Genomic DNA, 24,332 nt, shown 5'->3' with positions numbered 1-24,332 from the left:
GAAAACACAAAACAAACTTAAGAAGCAAGAGAAAATGTTAATATGGTCTGAAATTTCCACTAGCATAATCAACCAAAAACAAGTACCAGAACTCTCCTCCAAATCTTAATCCATGTTAATTACAAATGACAAATATAGTTAATATAAACCATAATGGTCTGAACTAATTTGACTGAGCAAGCAATGCAGTGTTGGCAAGGTCAGGCTTTTGTGCTCAATTACTGTTCATTCAAGCTGACTTTAAAGAAACTTTTGTGGGAAGGAACAATGATCCCAATATCCTACAAACAACTAACCAACATGAAAATTTAAATAATCTAATGCAGGTTGCAGTTAGAATTCTAAAGACACACAACTCATGCAAAAGTCTATTTGTAAATTGATTCTGTTCATCACAATTCGGTAACACTCTGTCTGAGGTAATTTGTGACAATGAATTGAAGGCATCAGGAGTGTAGTCAGTACAGGAAAATCAATCTATTAGGAAAAATTACAATGACTAGTGGTGGCAGAAGAAAATAAATAACCATAATGGTGATTGGAGGTATCTTGACACAAGAGGGAGAGAGCTATAGACTGAGGGTCTGAATACTGAACCCTAGCTATTTTAAGGTATGAAAAAATTAGGGATGATTCCCTTACTGGGGCAGATGTCTTTCTGATTCTCTTTTATTGGGATGGAGGAAATTTTCAGTACACCAAGAAACAAGCTGAAGGGGTTTTCACTATCCCAAATTCTTGTCCAAATATGTAGTAGCAAGTATTACCATGGGTTACCGAATCTGCTCCTACCCTCTCTCTGAAGGTGGGAGTTTTCAGTTATCCAAATGACCCAGAACTTCAAAACTGCTCAGGTCACTTGGTTTCCAGTGAAGATACATAAGAGATGCCTACTATCTATACTAGCAAGGCTAGGTGCCCATTCGAAAGGAGTAAACCTTTACTGCTTTCCTCATAGCAGAAAATGTGAGCCAGTGGTTGAATCCAGTCATGGCTTTCTTAATGAATCCATGACAATGATGAAAAGGTGTTTTCTTAAGCTTTTGCTCTATCCACTTATTTCAGTACTGAGGCCTGTGAATTAAACTGACAAAAGACAGATCAACAGGAGAAAAGGCATGCAAATATTGTTGATGTTAATATTTTTACATGTATAGGGGCTTCACAGAAAAAAGGGAAAACCTAAGGATGTAGTTAGATTCAGAGGTTGTACCTTTTAACAAAGGGCAATAAATTATAGAAAAAAACTAGACAAAGTAAAGGGAGGTTTGGTGATAAATTGTGGGAAAGTGAGTAGGAAATAAATGAGGGAAACTAATGGAAGAGTTATTTTAGTAAAGTATGTTGATGCAGACTCACCTTAATGCCAGCCTTCCATTTCTAGACAATGGTCACTTTCCTCGTCCTGGTACAGGAGATGGGGTATATTTACGCCACCTTCACAAAGGGAAATTTGTGTTCAGCTTTAAAGCAGATAAAAGGAGGGCAGAGAACATCAGTCTTGACATTCAAGCCAAATTTTGGATGAGGGTCCACTTTGCTACTACAAAATGGCCATACAGGGGCATTTAAGAATATAGACACCAGCGCCTGCTTCCCATTTAAGAGAATTTGGAAGGTAGAGGCTTACTGAATTCACCTACAATGACAAGGCAAGAAATCAGTGTTTGAGAGAAGCTTCAATTCCACTTGTTTTGGGGGCAAAGATGTGTGAATATGTGGGCCAAAAGAACCCAGGGAAGCTGTTTTGATGGTATTTCACCCAAAAAGGATAAGAGCCAAGACAAGAGGATCTCAGCACTAAGAAGCTGTGCAACAGACCACCAGGAGTGGAAGCTGGGAAGGTCACAAAAGGTCACCCCAAGAGTACCCACATTAGGAAACTATGCCGTTTTGGAGGTCCCAGCAGAGGTCACCAGGCAATTCCCACATCCACGCCATATCATAGCCAGCTTTTGTACGTCTGCAGTAATAGTGGACATGAAAACCAACAAGCATCAGTCAAATAAAAATTCCACTGGCTCCAGAATTTGAATTCTTTCATCCCTCTTCTATTCCCTGTTCCTGTGTCCCAATTCTTAAGAACCAGAAAAATTATGGAGGCAGAAGCAAGCTACAAAAAATAGTGAAAGAACGAATTATGCCCTTTTTTCATTTCTCCAGACTAATGGAGAAAAGAGGTCTTCAAATGCATGTGAGACCCACTTCTGCTTAGGATTCAGAAATCTGGAAAGAGCATCCCATCCTTATAACAAGAGTAATAGTAACAACAGTTACAACAAAGCCAGAGAGTCTGAAAATTCACAACTCTTCTGAAACCCATCAGAGAGATAAAAGTGACAGAAAAACCAGTGAATCTGAAATCTAAAGAGTCTCCAAAGACAAAGAGGACATGAGCTCTTGCTCACCCAACATAGTCACCAACAGACATGGGCAAAAAGAATCCAACTAGATTTTTTAACCAATCGCTAATGGCTCAGTGTGGACGAATGAGAGTATATAGAACCCATGGAGACTGCAGACACAGGAATTCACAACCTCTCACAGGCTCTTCTTGGACTTCACCAAGCACTCACAAAAAAGACTGGGGTAAAAGCAAAACTCCTGACAAAGGTGCAGGTCTGGGGAAGGCACCCAGCAGCGCTGTGGGGAAAGCAAAAGCCCTAGTGGATTCTCCTCCCCTATCTCTCCATAGGAATCAAAGCTCTACGCTCTGTGGGAATGTGACAAATACTGTTAATCTTAACGCGCTGTGAAAACCCAGGTAGAAGAAGGAATAGAACATAACGCTTTACCCCAGGGGAAAGGGTAGAATACATGCTGGGCCCAGAATTACAGCTGGGAGAGGGGCATGAGCACTGAGAATCCATGGACACATTACCTTCCTAAGACTGAGGGTTAGTCAGAACAGCAGATAGCACTGCACACCCCTCACCTCCCACCTCCAGGGTAACAAGCTACTCCTAACAAGTAATGGTGGTCTACTGCCGGGAGAGAGGCCAGGGCGTGCTCCCAGAGAAGCAGTGCCAAGGGAAACAGGGAACAGAGGGCACACTCAGATGAGTTCTAAAGAGAACTTAATGAAGAGACTATTTCTGGTGGGGAAGGCAGATTGTGGAACTAATGATGAGGAATGCTGAAGGCACTGAGTGATGACCAATGATGGGAAACTGTAAAGACTTAAAGTGGCAAGGAGAAGAAACAGCAATTGGAGTGATAGCTAGAGCCCAGCAAGCAGGTAGCAGGCAGCTGCAGTCAATGCCACATCATAAGTAATTATGTTCTATACTTTTAGTTTCTCCCTCATCCTGCCCTTTCATCGGCTGCTGGTGTCTCTCATTGGCTAACCAAACCAAAAAAGAGCCAGGGAGTTGGCGTGCTGCTATCCATACATCAGACCTATGGGGGCACAGAGAAGAGCCAAGGGTATGGATGGAGTGGGTGCAAATGGACAATACCCAGCATAATCATCCTAGCTTGACTACTGCATCACCACGGGATCCACCTCCATAACCTTGGCAGCCTCTCCCTCCTCAGGGTGCAAACCTGAACCTTCCTTCTTCTCTCTACCATCTTTCTAAGTGATATTATGCATTTCCATGGCTTGTGATATCACTGGTATGCTGATTACTTTTTTTGAATTTTTTTTAATGTTTCCTTATTTTTGAGAGAGAGAGAGAGAGAGCATGAGTGGGGCAGGAGCAGAGAGAAAGAGGGAGACACAGAATCCAAAGCAGGCTCCAGGCTCTGAGCTGTCAGCACAGAGCCTGAGGCGGGGCTCGAACCCCACGAACTGTGAGATCATGACATGAGCTGAAGTCAGACACTTAACGGACTGAGCCACTCAGGCACCTAATTACCATTCCTTTCCTTGAGTTCTACACTCAGATCCAACTGCCTTGACAGCTACTTCTGGGTGTCTCCTACACTGCATTTCTGGCTCATCTGATCCTGTTAATTATCTTAATTCACCACTGCCAGTATCCAATTCATCAACAAGCTAAAATATATTCCAGATCTGCCCATCCTTTCTCTTTGTCACCCTTGTCACCATATTACTTCTGATTTCTACACCTATTTCTTATCTTCCTCCAATCAATTCTAGACTCAGCAGTCAGAGGGACCATCTTAAAATGTAGACTAGGTCATGACATTTCTCTGTTTAAACTTTACAGTATAGTCCTCCCCTACCTCATCTTTGCCACACCCTGACTTCCTACTCTCTAGCCACACTGACTTTTCCAAGTCCTCATAAAAGCCAAACTCTCTGCAGACTCAGGGGCAACCATCCCCCTTCCCAGTCACTGCTCCAACCTGGCCCCATGTTTCAGAACTTGTCTCCTTTTCATCCTTCAGGGTGGCTTTAATGTCTCTGCAGAATGGCTTTTCCTGGCCACCTTATTTGAAGTAAGTTCTTCCATCTCATTGTTCCCTATCTTCTCACCTAGTTTATTTTCTTCTTACCATCACCCTCTACTTTTTCTTTTTATTTGTTTGGTTGTGTTTTTGTCAGTCTCTCATACTAAACTTCAAGCTAATAATGCAGGAATTATTATGCCCTGTGATTGTCTTACACGCCTGTATGCCCTGAGCCTAGCATACTACCTGGCATAAAGTAGGTATGCCAAAGACTATGCTAAGTTGCATAAAAATAAGATTGCACTTAAATCTGCCTAACAACCCTAAGAGGTAGATATTTTTACTTTACAAGTGAGGAAACTGAGGCATAGAAAGGGTAAGCAGCTTAACAAGAGTCACATGGTTAGGAGGTAACAGGTGAAATTCAAACCTAGAGAATCTGATGCCAAGGCCAGCACTTTAAACCACTGTGCAATACCTACTCCCACATTCATTTCCACGGATGAAATAATGACTACACATATTAATTAATAAAGTGGAAGGGCGGACATAGATTGTACCCACAAGTCAGTATGCGGAAGTCAGAGAGGCTAATATTGAAGACCTCCAGTATTAAGACCTGAAGATTGAGTGTGCCAGACTGACAGGAGAGAAAATGTACCAAACACAGAGACTCATACATGCAAAGACACAGAGGCAGAAGAGAGGGTTGTATGTTAGGAGGGGAACAAGTAGTTGTTTCCTTGGATTATAAAATGAGAAGAGAAGAAAATAGGTAGAAAGTCAAAACTGATGAGTCTAAAAGGCAAAGTTTGTAGTCAACACAAAGAAGTTTAGATTTTTATCCTGTAGATTAAAGATTAGGAAGTGATTAAAGAAAATTAACCAGAATGGAGATACAATTAGGCTGTGATTTAGAAAACTCCCTCTGGCAGTGACATAGAGCAGTCTTCTTAAAGTTGAGCAGCCTACACTTCTTTAAGAGAAAAAAGTATCAGTGGACTTGGTGTCCACTGATACTTTTTGTACAAATACATAAGAAGACACAAACTCCTTAGTCTGGTACCTCTTATACAGTCATCAAACTGAAACAATTGTATATACTTCATAAGCCAAACTACAAATCAAATTAAATTTTAATTAACAGTAATTTAATGCAATGATGTTTTACTTAAACGAAATTGCCACTCAGAGCAGGCAGTGGTATTAACTATTTGGATGCACATTCGTTGGAGTTTGAAAAAAAGAGAAAAGGAGATCTGAAAAATATTGCTGGTAGATTTAAATTAGATCATCTTTAATGTCCTTCAGGAGTTATAGGTAAAGAACTTCCTCTTAAATTGTATTTTGGCTATTGAACTATACTTGGCAGAACTATATTTCTAGAATGTGACATCTCAGATTGAACCTCAGTGAATCATAGCTTCTTTAAATACAAATGATGCTGGCAGGCCGGGTCCAGGGACCCAGAGGGGGTCCCCCAGGGCCAGCCAAAATGGTCCTTGGCTTCACACAGGATGGAAATCAAACATGAGCCAGCAGGAAGTGAGAGCAAAGTTAATTGAAGATATAGAGAGAGCAGATACAGATGGAGTGTCTGGGAGACTCAGAAAGGAAAGGAGTGTGAGTCTTGTCTTTGTTTGAGGTCTGGGGGTTTTTTACTGAGGATTGTGGCCTGGTATACCTGTCCTCTCAGGCATCCAGGGACTGGTTAGAATAAAGACAGGGCCCAGTGTCATTCCTTGGAGCCAGCAGGTCTTGGCGTTGAGAAGCCTAGCTCCTGGTTGTCTGGAATATGCATATGATAGCTTTGTCCCATCATTCTCATCTGGTCCTTCCATAGATGTTCTATATTCTAAAGAAATCCTTAACTCCTTGTCCCTTACAAGGGGGACACACACTACATTCTGAGGCACGTGTAAAGTGGTGGTGCAGGTCGTAGCATGAACAGGAGCAGGAAAAGGAGCAAAAGCCACATTTTTAAGGAATTCTTCAGGTTCCCTATCTCACAACCCAAACAATTTAAACTTTTTATATTTTTGCTTTTGTGTTAATCTTTTTTTTTAACGTTTATTGTTTTGAGAGAGCAAGAGAGAGACAGAGAATGAGTGGGGGAGGGGCAGAGAGCAAGAGGGAGACACTGAATTCAAAGCAGGCTCCAGGCTCTGAGCTGTCAGCACAGAGTCTGACACAGGGCTCGAACCCACAGACCACGAGATCATGGCCTGAGCAGAAGTCGAACGCTTAACCGACTGAGCCATCCAGGCACCCTGTTTCTGTGTTAATCTTAAGATACATAATGTAGTGGCCACTGTTAGGCAAGCAGGCTTGAGCAATAGAATGTAGAAAGGGCCCACAGCGACACTCTGGCTGAATACAGACAGGACCATCAGGCGACTCACCTCAAAATACCCATAGACCCTAACTAACCAGTGGACAGCAGTTACCAAAATAGAAAAAAATTCCCAACGTTGCCATACCTCCTCACTTTCTCCCTTTAAATACAGCCCCCACTGCCTCATTGCAGACAGCCTCTCCTCTGCCGTCTTGCCCACTGCTCCCTTGTAGTATATTCAGTAAACTAACTCCTTTGTTCTGCCTTGGGTGAAACTTTTCACCCAGTCGTCACCCCACATTTGGGGGCCTTCATCTGATCAAGAGAGACACCACACTCAATATAAACATAGTCTGGGTCATCTTTATGACTACTTTATAACAAATTTCGATACCCACATTTACGTTTAAATTTATGATCCAATTACTACCATATCAGTTATTTTGGGTGGGTGTGAAGAAACAGGTGGACTTAATGTGTGAATATTGCTTTCCAGTATTTCCAGATGTATGAAAGTTTAATAGATCCATGGGGATCTACAGGAAAGAGGGTTGTTCAGTATTTCAGAGGAAACTAGAGGGAAAATTAAGAAAAGGATGGATCAAAGCTGAATCTGCCATTTACTGAGTGCTGACAATGTGCCAGGTACTGTGATTAACATTTTACATTCTCTATCACATTTAACCTTTACAAAAACCCCAGAAGATACATATTAGTAACCATTTCTATAAATGAGGAATCTGAGGCTTAGAAAGGTAGAGTCAGACAACTAGTAAATGGCAGAGCTTAGATTGGGACCACTCAAGACTAACTTCAAGTTTATGCTCTAAATTAGGAGGCAACGCCACCTAAATGAAAGATTTTATAGTACTTAAGTGCTTTACCAAAAGGTGATTTAGTATTCTTATTTTATAAATCCAAAGTCATGTTGTATTGTGGCAAGTAGATTATGACAGATTTGTCATTAGGACAGGTTTTAATAGATTGGTCTTGAAAACATTGTGGCAACACAAAGTACAGTCATATGTAGAGCAAGAGGCAAAAAACTTATTTAACACTAAATACCCCTAAGCAGTGTTAGTAGTAATCCCTTCCAAAATCAGTGATAACAGCTCCTGGAAACTAAGGTGTCAGGGAGCTGCTTTGCCACTAAATCATTTGTTTGAAGTTCAACATTTTTAGTTCTTAAAACCATGTTCCACTGTGTGTTGGATTTTTTTGTTTGGATTTCTTTGGAGGAAAGAAGTTACGACCTTAAAAGAGAAATATGACCCTCATAATTAAAAAAATCACTGGTTCATTCAAGGAACCATTATAAAAATTTTCTAACAGACAAGATTAAGAGGAGTGGGAGAGATTTATCTACTTACTCCCTAAAAATTTACCAAATTCGAATTCCAAAAATTCTTTTTCTTCATTTTCCGAAACATTTCCTTTAAATACTCGCTGGCATTTTGCATTTAATAAAAGTTGGTTTAAAAAAGATTAACATTTGATCAAAAGGGGCAGAGAAATGAATTGCTAAATATTAACAATGGAAATGAAGATGAATCACAAATGATGTTAAAGATATCTAAAATGATACAGGTCAATAAGAAGTGAAATTAACTTACTAGAAATAAATTAACATAAACCTTTGCAGTAATATTTGCGTGAAATTTATAAAGTAAAAACCAGGGCAGAGAAGCGGCGAGATCTCTTTCCATGGACCACAACACAAATTCTGTAATTGCCAGTTCACAGAAGCCAAATAATAATGAGTTGTCTGGTGGCTTCTCTTATTACTATACTTTACTTATTAAACATATACATTATTCTAGAACTTTTTTAAACTACGATAGCGCCCGAGCGCGCGCGCGCGCGCGCACACACACACACACACACACACACACACACACGGCATTACGTTTCCAATTGTCTTTCACTGGTAGATACCTCAATAGGAAAAACAGGTTGTCACAACTGCGTTCAGTTATGTTTGACCCTCTCTAGTCTTCGTAGGAAGCGGCCAAGTAATCCGCAACCCCGCGTTCCCCGCCCCCAGGCACTACGGAAACAAAACTGCATAAGGCTCCGCCCCACCGTCTGCAGAGTGAGCCAATCAGGGTGCAGCCCGGGGTGATCGCGTGCCGGGTGTCATGGCGGCTTGCAGGCGTTGCTGCTCGTGCCTGCGGTTTCGGCCGCTCTGCGATGGTACCTTCCGCTTGCCTGGGCGGGACCGGGCGCTCACCCAGTTGCAAGTGCGAGCACTGTGGGGTGGCGCGGGGTTCCGAGCCGTGGCCGTGGACTTAGGCAGCAGGTGAGTAACGGTGTACGTTCTCTGTCCTTTCACAAGGCATCCTGTCTAGCTATCGCATGTATATTTATCTCCCAGGCTAGAAATCCGGCAACACAAGTCTCGTTTACCCCTCTTTACCCCAAACGTAAAATGCTGGATTTCCCTTTCCGGGTTTGGAGTCTGTCTCCTGGTACCCTCCCCTTTGCCGCGCTGTCTCAGCCTCATGTCCTTTGCCTTTCGGTCCTCCCTTTTACCCTGTTCCGGTTTCCTTTCTCCAGCTGAGTCTGTGTACTTGGCTTTCATCTCCTTTATTTGCTTGGATTCCTGGACTCCTAAGTGGGTAACATTCCACCTCGGGATAATGAGTTGATAATGGATGCCTACGTCATCCAATCCAGTTTATTGTTTAAATGGGTGGCCAGTATGACCCTGGTTAGGAACGGAAGGAAAACGTCAGTTTATTGAACGCTAGTTTTGTGATACACTCTTTTTAAACCTGTGGTAAACGTGCTGTTACCCCCATTTCATAGTTAAAACAGAGGCTCAGAAAGGGTTAGTAACTCTCTCAGAGTCAACAAAGCCAGTACTTTGAGACTAGGTGGATTTTATGTTTCTCTCCAAGCCCATGCTTCTACTAGGGGTCCGTTTGTCACAATTCACGTCTAAAATAACAAAATGGATCCTTTTTGGAATAAATTAAATTGCTACTTACTTTATATATCTATCTTTTTTACGTATACTTTAAAATTCTTTGACCCTCATTCGTGCAAAAAGTTGAAAAATCTGTTTTGGATTACAGGTCTTGTTTCCTAATTCACCGAATCCTGAACAAGTTAAGTTTTTTGTGGCAAAATGAGACTGGTCTGGGTCAAGGGTCAAACTTTTTCTGTAAGGGGCCAGATGGTAAATACTTTAGGCTTTGAGGACTGCATACTGTCACATATTCCTGTTTACAAATCCTTTAAAAATGTAAAAAAAAAAAAAAAAATAGCTGAAAGGCTGTACAGAAACAGGCTATATAGTTTGTTGATCCCTAAACTAGATGATCTCTGAGCACCCTTTCCACTTCTGACATTCTTTGATTCTGATTTTTTGAGGGAGAGGATATCTCTTCCATTATTCAAGGACTTAACATTCTTTGAAGAAGTGCCTTAGCGGGGGCACCTGAGTGGGCTCAGTTGTTTGAACATTAGACTCTTGATTTCCGCTCAGGTCATGATCTCAGGGTTATGGGATTGAGCCCTGCGCTGGGTGTGGAGCCTCCCTGAGATTCTCTCACCGCCTCTCTCTCTGTCTCTCTCTCTCTCTCTCTCTCTCTCTCTGCCCATCTTCCCCACTTGCATGCACGTGCTCTCTCTTTTTCTCAAATAAATAAAAAGAAATGCCTCAAAGCATTTCATTCAACAGACAGCTACTGTGTGCTATACAGACTCCTTTAACGGACACAAAAGCAACAGTATTAGTCCCTGACTTGCAAATTTTCCACAAACAATCTACTTTAAATATTTCATTTACTAGTCAGCCTGAAAGTTCTTTTAAACTGTGTCATGTGTTGTAACAACTAGATTCATAAATAACATACCCGCTGGGTAAATTAGTTCCTTCATCTTTGTCTTGTTTTTTGTTTTTTTTTTGTTTGTTTGTTTTTTTGCAGCATTTATTAAATTTGACTATGTACCATTCACTTTATATTTGTTATCTTGTGTATTATTTACAATACACTATAGATTATATACTGTTGTGGTGTTTTTCAAATGCTGTACTTAATACTCAGAGTAACCTTTGAGGCAACTGTTTAATTTTCATTTCAACATTTTTTTTTCTTTTTTTAATGTTTACTTTGAGACAGAAAGTGCATGCACATGAGTTGGGGAGGGGGAGAGAGAAAATCCCAAGCAGGATCTGCACTGTGTGCGCAGAGTCCAACGCAGGGCTTGAGCTCAGGAACCATGAGATCATGACCTAAGCCGAAATCAAGAGTTGGATACCTACCTGAGTGAGCTACCCAGGTGCCCCACATTCCAACAAGCTTTTATTGAGAATCTACTGTGTACAGGGCACTGTAGATACAGAATCTGATGAGGGAGTAAGATAAACACAGGTTTGGTGCTGGGAAAATCACTGTGGTCGAGGTATGGATGGGGTGCCAAAGGAGAGCAAAGGCATATTCCATTCTAAAGCTTTCCATTGAAGGTGAATCTTGAGGGGTGAGGAGGAGGAGGAATTAGCAAGGAGAAAGAGGTAAGTGCAATTACAGGGAAGTGAGAGAGTGTATTTGAGTAACTACAAATAACTCAATGTGGATGAAGCAAAAGGTAAAATGGGAGTTTAGCATCAAAGGTCAAATGACATAGGCAGAATCCAAATCATAAGGATGTTTGTTTTTTTAGTTTTGTATTACTCAATTTTTCTCTGTGGAAGTTGGAGCAAGGTGGTTACATTCCACATCATTCTGCAGATGTTTCTAAAAAAATTTTGTTAATGTTTATTTTTGAGAGACAGAGAGAGCATGAGCAGGGGAGGGACAAAGAGGAAGGGAGACACAGAATCCGATGGAGGTTCCAGACTCTGAGCAGTCAGCGCAGAGCCCGACAAGGGGCTCGAACCCACGAACTATGAGATCATGACCTGAGCTGAAGCTGGACGCTTAGCCAACTAAGCCACCCAGGCACCCCTAAAAATGTTCTTTAAGCATCTCTCTCCCTGAAGTTCTACTCCCTGTAGCAGCTGGCTCTGCTCTTCCCTTTCTCTTCCTCAGCTACCTTTACCCACTCTTCTCCCCGCCAACAGAATCTCCTTGCTCATCCTAATCCTTTTTATTTATTTTTTTCAAGTGTTTTTTTTAATTAGGTAAACATTCACATGATTCAGCATTTTAAGAAGTTCAAAAATCTCCTTCCCATATGGTTTCACAGCTGCCTAATTCCAGTTCCCAAAGGCCACTTGTGTTACCAATCTTGTATGCATCTGGACATATTTTACACATAAAATACTGGAGAGTAAGTTGTTAAAAGGTAAAACCAACTATGAAGTATAAAAGTAATAACCAGTTTGCACTAAAAACAGAACCAAAACTGCATGAATAGGAAAAAAATTACAAGGTCAGGTAACATCAGCTGATATCATGAGATATAATGCAAAGTAACCGGCTGGTTCTTTGTGTAATATAAATTGCACACACCTAGAAGAAAAAGAGTTCAAATTAGGGAAATCATCAAGGCAGGACTACAGGACTGTCTGGTGTGTGGGTTAGGACCGCTAATGGAGACACTGGGTAGACTCAAGAGAGGGAACAAAGACAGCAGGAAGATGGGATGTTTGAATAAATACATAAATCCAAGCGTGCACGTCTAAGATCTAGGGACACTGCAGACCCGTTTGTTTTTCTCACTCAGCTCCCATTGTAAACAGGTTAGCTTTGGAAGCTTAACAGTGTTGCCTTCTCTCTGCTTCTCTGCCTGCTGATAGAACTGGGAAAGGCTGGTTCTTAGGAGAGGAGTGGGTCCTCTACTCCTTGCCTCAAGCTTTCTTTGTATGTGTGCTCTCTTTGGTACACTGCTAGTCCCTACACAGGTGAGGCTATGTGACTGGTTTTCACCAGCAAAACCTAATATGAAGTGATACAGGTTATCCACAGACTGAAGTATTTATTTTATTCCAGTGATGCTTACCATCATTCAGAGAGAACCCATGTTTTAACATTTGTTCTCTACTGCCTTCTCTTCGTCCCCTATACAAATTATATCCCCTTTAAGAATAAAGACTTAACCATCGCTGAAGATACTCAAAAGAATATGCCACTGTGGGCAATCTCAAAAACTGTGGGGCAAGAGCCCTATGAATGGAATAGAACTGTAGCTTTCACAGCTCTTCTGTTTTGGGCCCACTTCAATTTATTTAGAGATACTCTCCCTTTCACAGGGATCACTCAGATACTCAGAATTTGCATTATTGGATGGAATGCCAATTCCTGATAAATCTTGAGAAACAGTGGTAACGTATTCTTATCCCAGATTAAACAAAATTTCAAGATCCTAAATTTACATTTTACACATAAAACCTTAATACTGATTTCAGCTATAGGTTGGTGGGGCTCTGCTTAAGGCTCCAGTGTTACTGGCTCTAAGCATCTCATTCCCTCCACCTTCTATTCCAGCTTCATTCTTATCTCTGCATCTCATTATTCCATCTCTCAAGGTAAACCCATTTTATTATAGGCTGTCATTGCAACATCTGTGTTGAATGTCTCAAATATTTCTTGTGATTAAAAAAAAATCCTCATAGTTTTTCAAGACTGATAACACAAGTGTACATGCTTTTTTTGATTTTCAAATTTAACAAAATGAGACTATCTGAATAGGTAAATGTGCTTTTCATGAACTCAGACTTCTGACAGAAGTGTTTAATGAGTAGAAATATTGAGTGATCTCTTTATCCTGTTTGTATATAAAGTACAGAGTCAGGGCATTGTGTGTGTGTGTGTGTGTGTGTGTGTGTGTGTGTGTGTGTGTGTTCAGCACTGGGACTTGATAGAAAGTTTTGGAAGCTGCTTTCATGGGACAGAACATTTTCCTCCGTATCTTCAGGAGTCACTGAGTTGGTTAGGCTTCACAATACTCTGATGAATTTTAGTTTCTTTGACAAGTTTTGCTGATCTGTTTCAAGCCTTCATTAACCTCTTTTTGTACTCACCAGAAGCTGGGAAATAATGCTAATAATACTGATTGTTTATTATATATAGAGACAGCTTTATTAGGATATAATTTACATGCCATACAATTTACCCATTTAGAATGTACAATTCGGTGGTTTTTAGTGTATTCACAGTTTTGCAGCCATCACCACAATTTTAGAACATTCTCATCGCCCCCAAAAGAAACCTCAGACCCATTAGCAGTAACTTTCCATTTCTCCCCAAACTCCATAGCCCTAGGCAACCACTAATCTACAGACTTTCTGTCTCTATGGGTTTGCCTATTCTGAGCATTTCATATAAATAGAATATGATGAGTGGTCTTTTGTGACTGCCTTCTTTCACTTACTATGTTTCCAAGGCATATCCATGTTGTAACATGTATCAGTACTTCATTTTTTTAATGGCTGAATAATATTCCATTGTATGTATTAGATCACATTTTGTTCATTCATTGACATATTTTGATTGTTTCCTTTTTGAGGCCATTATGAAAAATGCTGTGGCTATGAACGTTCATATGCAAATTTTTGAATGGACATACAGGTTTTCATTTCTTTTTATTATTATTTTTTTGTTCTTTATGGTTTTTTTTTAATGTTCTTTATTTTTTTGAGAGACAGAGCACGAGTGGGGAGGGGCAGAGAGACAGACAGACAGACAGAATCTGAAGCAGGCTCCAGGCTCTGAGCTGTCAGTACAAAGCCCAACGTGGAGCTCAAACTCACAAACAATGAAACCGTATACCTGAGCTGAAGTTAGATGCTCAACTGACTGAGGTGCTCCTCTTTTCTTTTTTTTTTTTTAAGTTTATTTATATTTTGAGAGCAAGAAAGCACGTGCACAAGTGGGAGAGGAGAAGAGATGGGGGACAGAGGATCTGAAGCAGGCCTCACACTGACAGCAGATAGCATGATGTGGGACTCAAACTCACAAACCGTGAGACCATGACCTGAGCTGAAGTCAGATGCTTAGAGGACTGAGCCACCTAGGCACCACCCAAGTTTTCATTTCTCTTGGTTATATACCTTGGAGTAGAATCGCTGGGTCATATGGCACTTCTGTGTTTAATCTCTTGAGGAATTGCCAGATTATTTCCCAAAGGAGATGTACCATTTTGCATTTCCATTAATACTGTATGAGGGTTATAGTTTCTCCATATCCTCACCAACACTTTTTATGGATCTGTTTTATTATAACCATCCTTGTACATGTGAAGTCATTATCTCATCGTGGTTTTGACTTGCATTTCTCTGGTGGTTTACGATGTTGAGCATATTTTCATGTATTTACTGGCTATTAGTAGATTTTCTTTGGATAGACTTCAAATCCTTTGCCAATTTAAAAATTAATGTTGTTGGTCTTTCTATTGAGTTGTAAGAATTCTTTACATATTCTAGATACAAGTCCCTTACCAGTTACATGCTTTGCAAATACATTCTTTTATTCTGTGGATTTTCTTTCACTTTCTTGATATCCTTTGAAACATGAAAGTTTTAAATTTTGATAAAGTTCTATTTGTCTGTTTTTGTCTTTTGTCACTTGTGTTTTTGATGTTATATATAAGAAGATGTTGGCTAACCCAAGTTTGAAGATTTACTCCTATGTGTATTCCTAAGAATTTTATGGTTTTAATTTTTACATTTAGGTCTATACTCTGTTTTGAGTTAATTTTTATTTATAGTATGAAGAAAGGAAGGGGTCCAGTTTATTAACTTGTTTGCATATAGATATCCAGTTGTCCCAGTACCATTGGTTGAAATGGCTATTCTTCTCCCCTATTGACTTGTCTTGGCACCATTATCGAACATGAAGGTCTTTGTAGGCAATATTTAAAAATTATATTTTGTCCTGAAAGCATTGGAGAATATTTTAAAGGACTGTAAGTAGGGAAATGATTCAGTGTGTGAGTTAAGAGTCTACTTTTATCAACAAGACAAAGGTTGTAAACTAAGGTTGACAGATTAAGGTCGTAAACGGGAGTTAACATTTAGGAATGCAGTTAGCTTCTGCACCCCCAAAATACTTTATCTTTCATTCAGATTATTTCTGTGCCTTGGTTTCTATATTTTTCCTTAAGCAGCTCTTAAATTCCCCTAGTACTTTTGATAATAATTGTGAACTCTATCCTTTTTTTGTTTGTTTTTTGCTGGGTGGGAGCCTGTGTGGCTTGGTTCTTCTGTTAGATATTTTAGAGTATTTTATACTAAGCTGGAATTTGTACTGATGACCTAAGTCCTTTTGTATTGAATTTTTATTTTTAAACAGAAAGTTAGAAATATCCTCTGGAAAACTGGCCAGATTTGCAGATGGCTCTGCTGTAGTACAGGTAAAAAGTCCAGATTTTAAAATTTTCATCTTAAAAATGGTTATGGAGACTGGTACTGTCTTTACAGCATCATATAACTTCTTAGAATTGTGGTATTGGAAATTAATGCAGACCATTTCTAGTTTCAGAACCATTCCAGAGAAGTAGGGAGTCAGAGGGCTGGATATATTAAATGACCTTTAAGATGTGTTCCAAACTTAGGGTTCTGTTTTATTCTGTTAATATATTCTGTAATGCTTTTCTAGAGAATGTGATTTTACTTTTTTATTTTAATAGTAATAATTGAGAAATCTTTATATATAGCCTAAATTTCTTCATAAGAAGTAGAAAATATGATTGGATGTGGTTAAGCTATCAGTAAGCCTCTTGTTTTAGTTCTGTTGCTTTTGCAAAGCTCAGCAAGTGTTATAAAACAGATCATGATCTTGTAGAAAGGATCAAGATTGGACTAGTTGTGATTATTTTCATTATGGTGTCTTGGGATAACTGTTCTCTTGTATTGAACTGGAGCAAGGGTTCATTCAGTCACTACTTATATGTTAATGTCTGATTTTTAAGGAATTTGCCAGTGTTGTTGTTTATGTTTAAGTCAGGTGACACTGCAGTGATGGTCACAGCAGTCAGTAAAACAAAACCTTCACCTTCCCAGTTCATGCCTTTGGTGGTAAGTATTTGCTGATTTATTTAAACAGTAATATGGCACAAATGTAGAATTTGCAATATTTTTGTCTAGTGTCTAGTGAGTGCACAATGTAAACTTTGCACAGTAAAGGATTTTCCTTAGTTGATACTGAGTCATTTAAAGAATTTAGACTGATTCCTTCATAACCAATTCTCGTATTAGTAGTAAGCATACTTCAGAATGTCCAGGTTGACAACAGTGAAGTGCATTAATACTTTGATGTTGAATAGCAATGAATTCATTGCTTTCATAGGTTTCCCTTCAGTATGAGTCTGCAAGTATGTTTGGTGAAGAGTAAAGAGTTCTTTAGGAGTTTATGGCTTCCTTCTATTATGAAAAGGGGAATGCAGTTTTATTGAACAGAGTTGATATAAAAAAGGGAATGTTTAATTTGAGTAGAATAAGCCACTCTGGGAAGTAGTGAGGCTACATAGTCCTCTCACTGCTAAGTGGAGGGCTTTTTAAAAATCAATTTACTGAAATACTTGTATCAGCTTTCACTTCCCAAAGACATACAAAACACTAAAAGTAAATAAAATATTCTCCATTCTTAATCTGGACCATATTGTTAGCAACCTCAGAAGAATTAGTATCTGAATAGTGGTTCTTGGGAAATAGTTGCCATAAAAAGGAGTTAAATGAACTTCGTTTTTTTTTTTTCATTACTACTTCAGGTTGACTATAGACAGAAGGCTGCTGCAGCAGGTAGAATTCCCACAAACTATCTTAGAAGAGAGATTGGATCTTCTGATAAAGAAATTCTTACAAGTCGAGTAATAGGTAAGATATTAATAGAGACATTAACTCTCTCTGATATGCTTGTGTTAGCCTTTCTTCTATCTATATTCTACAGTTCCCTTAAATGTTCTTCCATTAAGTTAACACTGCCCGAGGTTATTTACTTTCATGTGGGGTCCATGAAAGAAAAAATTTTGTTTATTCACTACTGAATCCTGGGTACTTGGTATACTTTTCTTTTGGTCTGTTATTGTCCTTAAGTCTCTTTCCTCTGCTTATATATGTAACTGATGCCTTTGGAACAGAAATGAAAAGTTGCTCCCCAATTTTAGACTTGTGTGCTCCAGCCCTGCTAGTTTTTTGTTATTAGGGCATGGTATAGATTAATTGAAGCACTGACATTTATCCATGACCCCTCTCAGTAAGTCAGTCCAAGGGGATTTTTTTTTTTTAACATCTGAACAGCTACCTATATTATTTTCCAGCCTCGTGTTTAATAGAGTGAAAAGGTTGAATTATAAAGCAGCTTTTGTCAGTACTATTTACTTTTCTTTTTCTTTTGGCAGATCGTTCAATTAGACCTCTCTTTCCAGCTGGCTACTTTTATGATACCCAGGTAGATTCTGTTTTACGTTTGTTTCCAGATTAATCAAAAATTACGTAATGAATCTCTATAATACTACTTAGGCTAAATATTAGAGAACAAAATAAGAATTTTTAGTGATGCTATTTTACATTTTTTTTAAAAAACATACTAATAATTTTAAAAATATTAATCTGATGTCAATTTGAATTGATACCGAATTATGAGTAGGAGTTAGCCAACCTAGGAGTGTGGAGGAAGCATTCTGAGCAGATGGGGGGGAAGCACAAAAGCTCTGATGCAGGAAACAGGGTTTAGAGCAAAAGTTTATAGCAATTAAGGAGGCCGGGGACAGATCAGGCTGGGGCCTGAAAGTCAGCTTAGTGTCAGAGGCTAGGACAATCACTACAACTAGTTTTTATTACCTATTTTTATTGTGTCCTCTTCTACTTTATTATATTTTAATATTTTGTGAATATTATTCTCTCTCAGAATAATGACCCATTAATTTACTTTAATTAACTTTTATTTATTTGACAAAAATAAATATGCCTTTGCAAGGATGCCTCAAGAAGTTTTATCTCTTTTAAGTTGTTTTCTTCATATATGACATAGGCGTATTATTGCAGTATAATAATAAAGTAATTCACTCATTTGTTTTCTATATGCTTGTTAATAGAGAACAGTATTTTTATGTAATAGAAATAGCTAACATTTACTGAATATTTTCAACATGCCCAGTATTGTAAATGCTTTACAAATAATATTACCTTTAACTTACAGAATATCTTTTAGGGAGGTGTTATTATCTTTCCCTTTTAAATATAAGGAACCTTTTGAGGCTTAAGTAATTTGCCATAGTCAAGCATGTAGTTAAATGATAGCCAGAAATAAGGGTTTGACTATAAAGTTCATATTTTAACCACATGGTGATCCTTTATTTTAGTTCAAGATGTTAACAAAAATGATAATCCTCCTAAATCAAGTAGATTTTTTTTTAAGTGCTTTAAATTTTTCCCCTTGTACCAGGTACTTTGTAATCTGTTAGCAGTAGATGGTGTTAATGAACCTGATGTTCTAGCAATTAATGGTGGTAAGTTTAAAAATCGAGATTAAAATTATCACCTTTTTTTAAAGGTATGAAATAATTCTATTTCAGCTCTTATTTTTTTTCTTTGTTTTTGTTAAGCTTCTGTAGCCCTCTCATTATCAGATATTCCTTGGAATGGACCTATTGGTAAGTTAGGATTTGAAAATAAGAAACATGTTTTTTACTAGTGAGCATGCTATATATAGCAAGGGCATAGATTTACTGGCTCTGTAAATCTCATAGGGAGTTTAGTTAGATGACCATCTAAGATTCCTTTTTGAGATATTTTCATCCTTGCCTTGAGTTTTATTTCTGATAGCAATAAGTTATAGTGTTAGAGACTTTTATGTTCCTAGATACTTTGACTTCTTAGTTGCCTCCTCTTTTTAAGGACTTTTTGCGGGGGAATAGGAAATTGTTAGAGTACATAGTCTTTCAGGATAAAACATTTGTTTAGAACTTAATGACTCTTAAAAGTTGTATTCATGCAATATAAAAAAGACTCACCAAGTAAGTAATTTTTGAATATCCTAAATGCCAGATACTAAGGTAAAAACTGAAGGAATAAAGGCAGACTAGGCACAATTCTTGCTTTCAGTGTAAGCAGGGGAAACAATTATTTATAAACAGCATTATAAAAGTATAGTAAAAATGGTAAGAAAATGATAGAAAAGGGTAGGTTTAGTCTTGTGAGGTCAGGTTGTCAAGGAGGGCTTTTCAGAGTACTCACCATTAAAGCTGAACCTTAGTAGGATCAGATGGTAAGCATTTGCCTTGGAGAAAGTACAGTCTAGCCCAAGAAAAGAGCATGAGCATAATCACAGAGGTATGGAAGAAATAGTGTATTTGAGCAATTCAGAGTGCTCCAGTGAGGCCAGAAGGTAAGGTGGGGTAGGATGTTCTGTGGGCCTTAAATACCATGGTAGAAATATGGATTTTATTGTAGTCACAATTAAAGATAGGGATTGAAGCTATCACTGAAATAATGTCTTGAAAACTGAGTTTTTATTGCACAACTGCCTGTATTTTGATATATCTTAGGGGCAGTCCGAATAGGAATGATTGATGGAGAGTGTGTTGTTAATCCAACACGGAAAGAAATGTCTTCCAGTACTTTAAATCTAGTGGTTGCTGGAGCACCTAAAAGTCAAATTGGTAAGTAGTTTACTACATTTGTTCTGGATTTTACTTATAAATTCTGGCTCCTTAAAAATGCATTTGTATACTTCTGTGTATTTGTTTTGTCAATTAGCCATAAAGATTTTTGTTTTGTTATATTGCTGCCCTATTGTGGTAGTGCTCTTGCTACATATCAAACAATTCCTAGAATTATAGAATGTTGTACAAGTTTGATTGAAATCTACAAAAATTTTTATTTTCCACGACAGTTCTGGTAATTATTTTTAGACTAAAAAGCTAGTCTAAAAATTGAATTTCTAAATCTGGTAATAAATTGTTTTATTAGTTTAAATATGTTAATTTAGCTAATTCATCATTCAAAACCTGTTTAATGTCCTCTGAAAAAGAGGTGACCTATTTCTAGTAGGTAGAAAACTAATGAAGAAATGCACTGACCATAGGTTACCCTTGCTCCTCGTAACAAAAATGTCGTAATTGTATGAATGAAAAGTGGCATAGTTCTGTTGAAGGAGAATTGGCTTCCACAGTCAAAATAACCTGTGCTTGAAACCCAACAGCTGCCACACAGTTAACTCTGTAACCTTGGACAAATTAATTAAGGTCTCATATCAGTGTATTCTGTGTGATATTTGATATCTGGGACTTTCTGATATGGGATCTTCTGATGTGGGAATATTTTGATGAAATGTAAACTACTGAGCTTTTATTACTTTTTTGTACAATTAACATATGAAATACCTCATTTCCAGCTTCTTTTGGAATACTGGTCAGTAATGGAGATGGAATCTGGTACTATATGGTAGATAAAACACATATAATAGGAGTTGTATGTTATCTACATATTAGAGATTGTGTTGGTAAAATAAATAACAAGTGGGTCCATGACAGTTATAGTGGCTCTATGAGATCTTAAGAAATCTGGATTCCTTTCAGTTTTCTGCCCTGCTATCCTCAAGGTGTGGCCCTTATTTCATGCTTATGAACTGGCTACTGGAGCTCTGACCAACTTAGCTGATTTGTAGGCAAGAGGAAGGAAAAAGGAGGGGAATAACAAAAAGGTGTATGCCAACTGAGTAAGTCACCTTCCCTTTCAAGGAGCTTTCCTAGAGCCCCGACATAGCAGTTTTCACCTACATCACACTAGGCAGAACTGTAACACATGACTGCATCCTTGACTATAGGGGAAGCAAGGAAATGTTTTGGATTCTACCTCCAGAAGGTGAGATTCATACTGTAGGGAACTATTACAATGTAGAGAGAACATTGCAAAGATTTGGGGAAGCCATGAATAACAGATGACTCTTACATACTTGAACATCTCAGAAGGGGCCTTGAGCAAAGTGTTGGTCTAAAGTTTACTTGGTCTGAATCTGAAATTTTTTTTGCTTAAAAATAGTGTTACAAGTGAACAAGTAGTGTTCATTACTTAGTAAATTATTTTTTTATAGGGTTGTTGTGAAGATTAGAGTCAGGATTTGTAAAGTACCTAACATAATATCTAGTACCTAGTAGGCACACCGTTCATACCTGCTGTTATCATTCAGACACAGAAATTAACTTGCTTCAAAATTTATAACATATAAATGGTCATATATATAGTCATATATATAACCTCTACCTACTTTGGACTTTGAACTCCTCTAATTTTATGTAGTTGTTAGAGGAATGAACTAAGGATCTTTATTGCATCTATGGCATGCTGTAGAAACCTCATAGGCAACCTTCTACTTGTTCTTCTTACCTCTTGCTCTCTAGATGGATTGCTTTCTTGCAGTCTAGAGACTGAAGAAACCATCAGAAGGTTATCTTGAGTAACTAGGAGACTGAGAGTGATTCAGAAGCAACCTCTTAAAGGACTGGTTTCAGAAATTACCAGCCTCCATTTTATGTCTTTTGCCATCACTGTCTCCATGAAGATATTCAGCCAGTTCTCTACTTTGATAACGATGCACCAGATACACATTTTACTTCATGTTTCATGTGTTAAAGTTAATATTGGGCCCAAGTCATGGAACTTCTGGGATACAAAAATACAGAAAAGTAATTAATTACTGCCATTCCATTACTTAAAAATTTAGTAATCCAAATCTTTAAAGCATGACCTTATAGGGGAAGAATAATTTCTTTGTGCTTTTAGCTGCCAGATGACTTCAGCAGCCATCATTCTACACATTCTGCTTGTGTTCAACTGGTTCACTTAATATCACTGATCTTTCTACATGTGCTAGGATATAATTTAGGAAAAAGTATACCAGTAACAATTTTTAAGAAATTTATATCTAGAATTTATAGTTTTCAACTAATCTCAAAAATCTTCAACTACTTAAAATGGTTAACAGTTTAGAGCAAGCATTTAGACAAGCTATTTTTGTGTAAATTTTTAGCCTCTATGGCAGTGCTGACCAGTAGAACTCTGCAATGTAGTAAATGTTTTATATTTGAATATGTAGCAACTGAGCTTTTGAAATGTGGCTAGAATGGCTAAGGAACTGGATTTCAAATTTTATATAATTTTAATTTATTTAAATGCAAATAATCATATGGAACTAATAACTGCCATATTGGACAGCACGGGTCTATAGACACAAAACTGTAAGGAATTTTCTTATCAAGTATTTTTTAAAATGAATTGCTTTGAAGTTTAGTGAAAACAAAGTTTGAGGAATTTTTTGTTGTTGTTAGGGAGCTTCATTCTCATGTTTATTTTACTAAAATCTCACATTGTGCTTGAAATATCCCATCTATTGTTTATCATGTTATTTTTTTTCAGTATATGAAATTTATTGTCAAATTGGTTTCCATACAACACCCAGTGCTCATCCCAAAAGGTGCCCTCCTCAATACCCATCACCCACCCTCCCTTCCCTCCCACCCCCCATCAACCCTCAGTTTGTTCTCAGTTTTTAAGAGTCTCGTATGCTTTGGCTCTCTCCCACTCTAACCTCTTTTTTTTTTCCTTCCCCTCCCCCATGGGTTTCTGTTAAGTTTCTCAGGATCCACATAAGAGTGAAAACATATGGTATCTGTCTTTCTCTGTATGGCTTATTTCACTTAGCGTAACACTCTCCAGTTCCATCCACGTTGCTACAAAAGGCCATATTTCATTCTTTCTCATTGCCACGTAGTACTCCATTGTGTATATAAACCACAATTTCTTTATCCATTCATCAGTTGATGGACATTTAGGCTCTTTCCATAATTTGGCTATTGTTGAGAGTGCTGCTATAAACATTGGGGTACAAGTGCCCCTATGCATCAGTACTCCTGTATCCCTTGAGTAAATAAATCCCTAGCAGTGTTACTGCTGGGTCATAGGGTAGGTCCATTTTTAATTTTTTGAGGAACCTCCACACTGTTTTCCAGAGTGGCTGCACCAGTTTGCATTCCCACCAACAGTGCAAGAGGGTTCCTGTTTCTCCACATCCTCTCCAGCATCTATAGTCTCCTGATTTGTTCATTTTGGCCACTCTGACTGGCGTGAGGTGGTATCTGAGTGTGGTTTTGATTTGTATTTCCCTGATGAGGAGCGACGTTGAGCATCTTTTCATGTGCCTGTTGGCCATCCGGATGTCTTCTTTAGAGAAGTGTCTATTCATGTCTTCTGCCCATTTCTTCACTGGGTTATTTGTTTTTCGGGTGTGGAGTTTGGTGAGCTCTTTATAGATTTTGGGTACTAGCCCTTTGTCCGATATGTCATTTGCAAATATCTTTTCCCATTCCGTTGGTTGCCTTTTAGTTTTGTTGGTTGTTTCCTTTGCTGTGCAGAAGCTTTTTATCTTCATAAGGTCCCAGTAGTTCATTTTTGCTTTTAATTCCCTTGCCTTTGGGGATGTGTCAAGTAAGAAATTGCTGTGGCTGAGGTCAGAGAGGTCTTTTCCTGCTCTCTCCTCTAGGGTTTTGATGGTTTCCTGTCTCACATTCAGGTCCTTTATCCATTTTGAGTTTATTTTTGTGAATGGTGTGAGAAAGTGGTCTAGTTTCATTCTTCTGCATGTTGCTGTCCAGTTCTCCCAGCACCATTTGTTGAAGAGACTGTCTTTTTTCCATTGGATGTTCTTTCCTGCTTTGTCAAAGATGAGTTGGCCATACGTTTGTGGGTCTAGTT

General features: G+C 38.4%; 1 protein-coding gene and 1 long non-coding RNA gene across 4 annotated transcripts in view; one reads left to right on the top strand and one right to left on the bottom strand.

Annotated features, from left to right (window-relative positions):
* Nucleotides 1-8,757, bottom strand: part of LOC122496863 — a 35,933-nt gene extending 27,176 nt beyond the window's left edge. For both annotated transcript variants that reach the window (XR_006300971.1, XR_006300970.1), the window contains exons 1-2: nucleotides 8,630-8,757; nucleotides 1,360-1,437 (exon numbers count right to left, since the gene is read on the bottom strand). This is a non-coding gene — a long non-coding RNA (uncharacterized LOC122496863). The remainder of the gene's footprint in view (nucleotides 1-1,359; nucleotides 1,438-8,629) is intronic.
* Nucleotides 8,758-8,779: 22 nt separating this feature from the next.
* Nucleotides 8,780-24,332, top strand: part of PNPT1 (polyribonucleotide nucleotidyltransferase 1) — a 49,237-nt gene continuing 33,684 nt past the window's right edge. The window contains exons 1-8 of one of the 2 annotated variants that reach the window (XM_043603421.1): nucleotides 8,780-8,993; nucleotides 15,934-15,994; nucleotides 16,584-16,658; nucleotides 17,351-17,456; nucleotides 17,981-18,030; nucleotides 19,027-19,090; nucleotides 19,187-19,234; nucleotides 20,129-20,242. In XM_043603421.1, coding sequence (XP_043459356.1) covers nucleotides 8,833-8,993; nucleotides 15,934-15,994; nucleotides 16,584-16,658; nucleotides 17,351-17,456; nucleotides 17,981-18,030; nucleotides 19,027-19,090; nucleotides 19,187-19,234; nucleotides 20,129-20,242 — 679 coding nt within the window. In that variant the 5' untranslated portion in view covers nucleotides 8,780-8,832. Of the gene's footprint in view, nucleotides 8,994-15,933; nucleotides 15,995-16,552; nucleotides 16,659-17,350; nucleotides 17,457-17,980; nucleotides 18,031-19,026; nucleotides 19,091-19,186; nucleotides 19,235-20,128; nucleotides 20,243-24,332 lie in introns of those variants that run through there. The other variant, XM_043603422.1, reaches the window with a different exon arrangement.

The sequence above is a fragment of the Prionailurus bengalensis genome, chromosome A3 (genome assembly GCF_016509475.1).
Source record: "Prionailurus bengalensis isolate Pbe53 chromosome A3, Fcat_Pben_1.1_paternal_pri, whole genome shotgun sequence".
In the NCBI taxonomy this organism is placed as follows: Eukaryota; Metazoa; Chordata; class Mammalia; order Carnivora; family Felidae; genus Prionailurus; species Prionailurus bengalensis.
The sequence above is the reverse complement of the archived record's forward strand: the minus strand, read 5'-3'. Positions and strand labels throughout refer to the sequence as shown.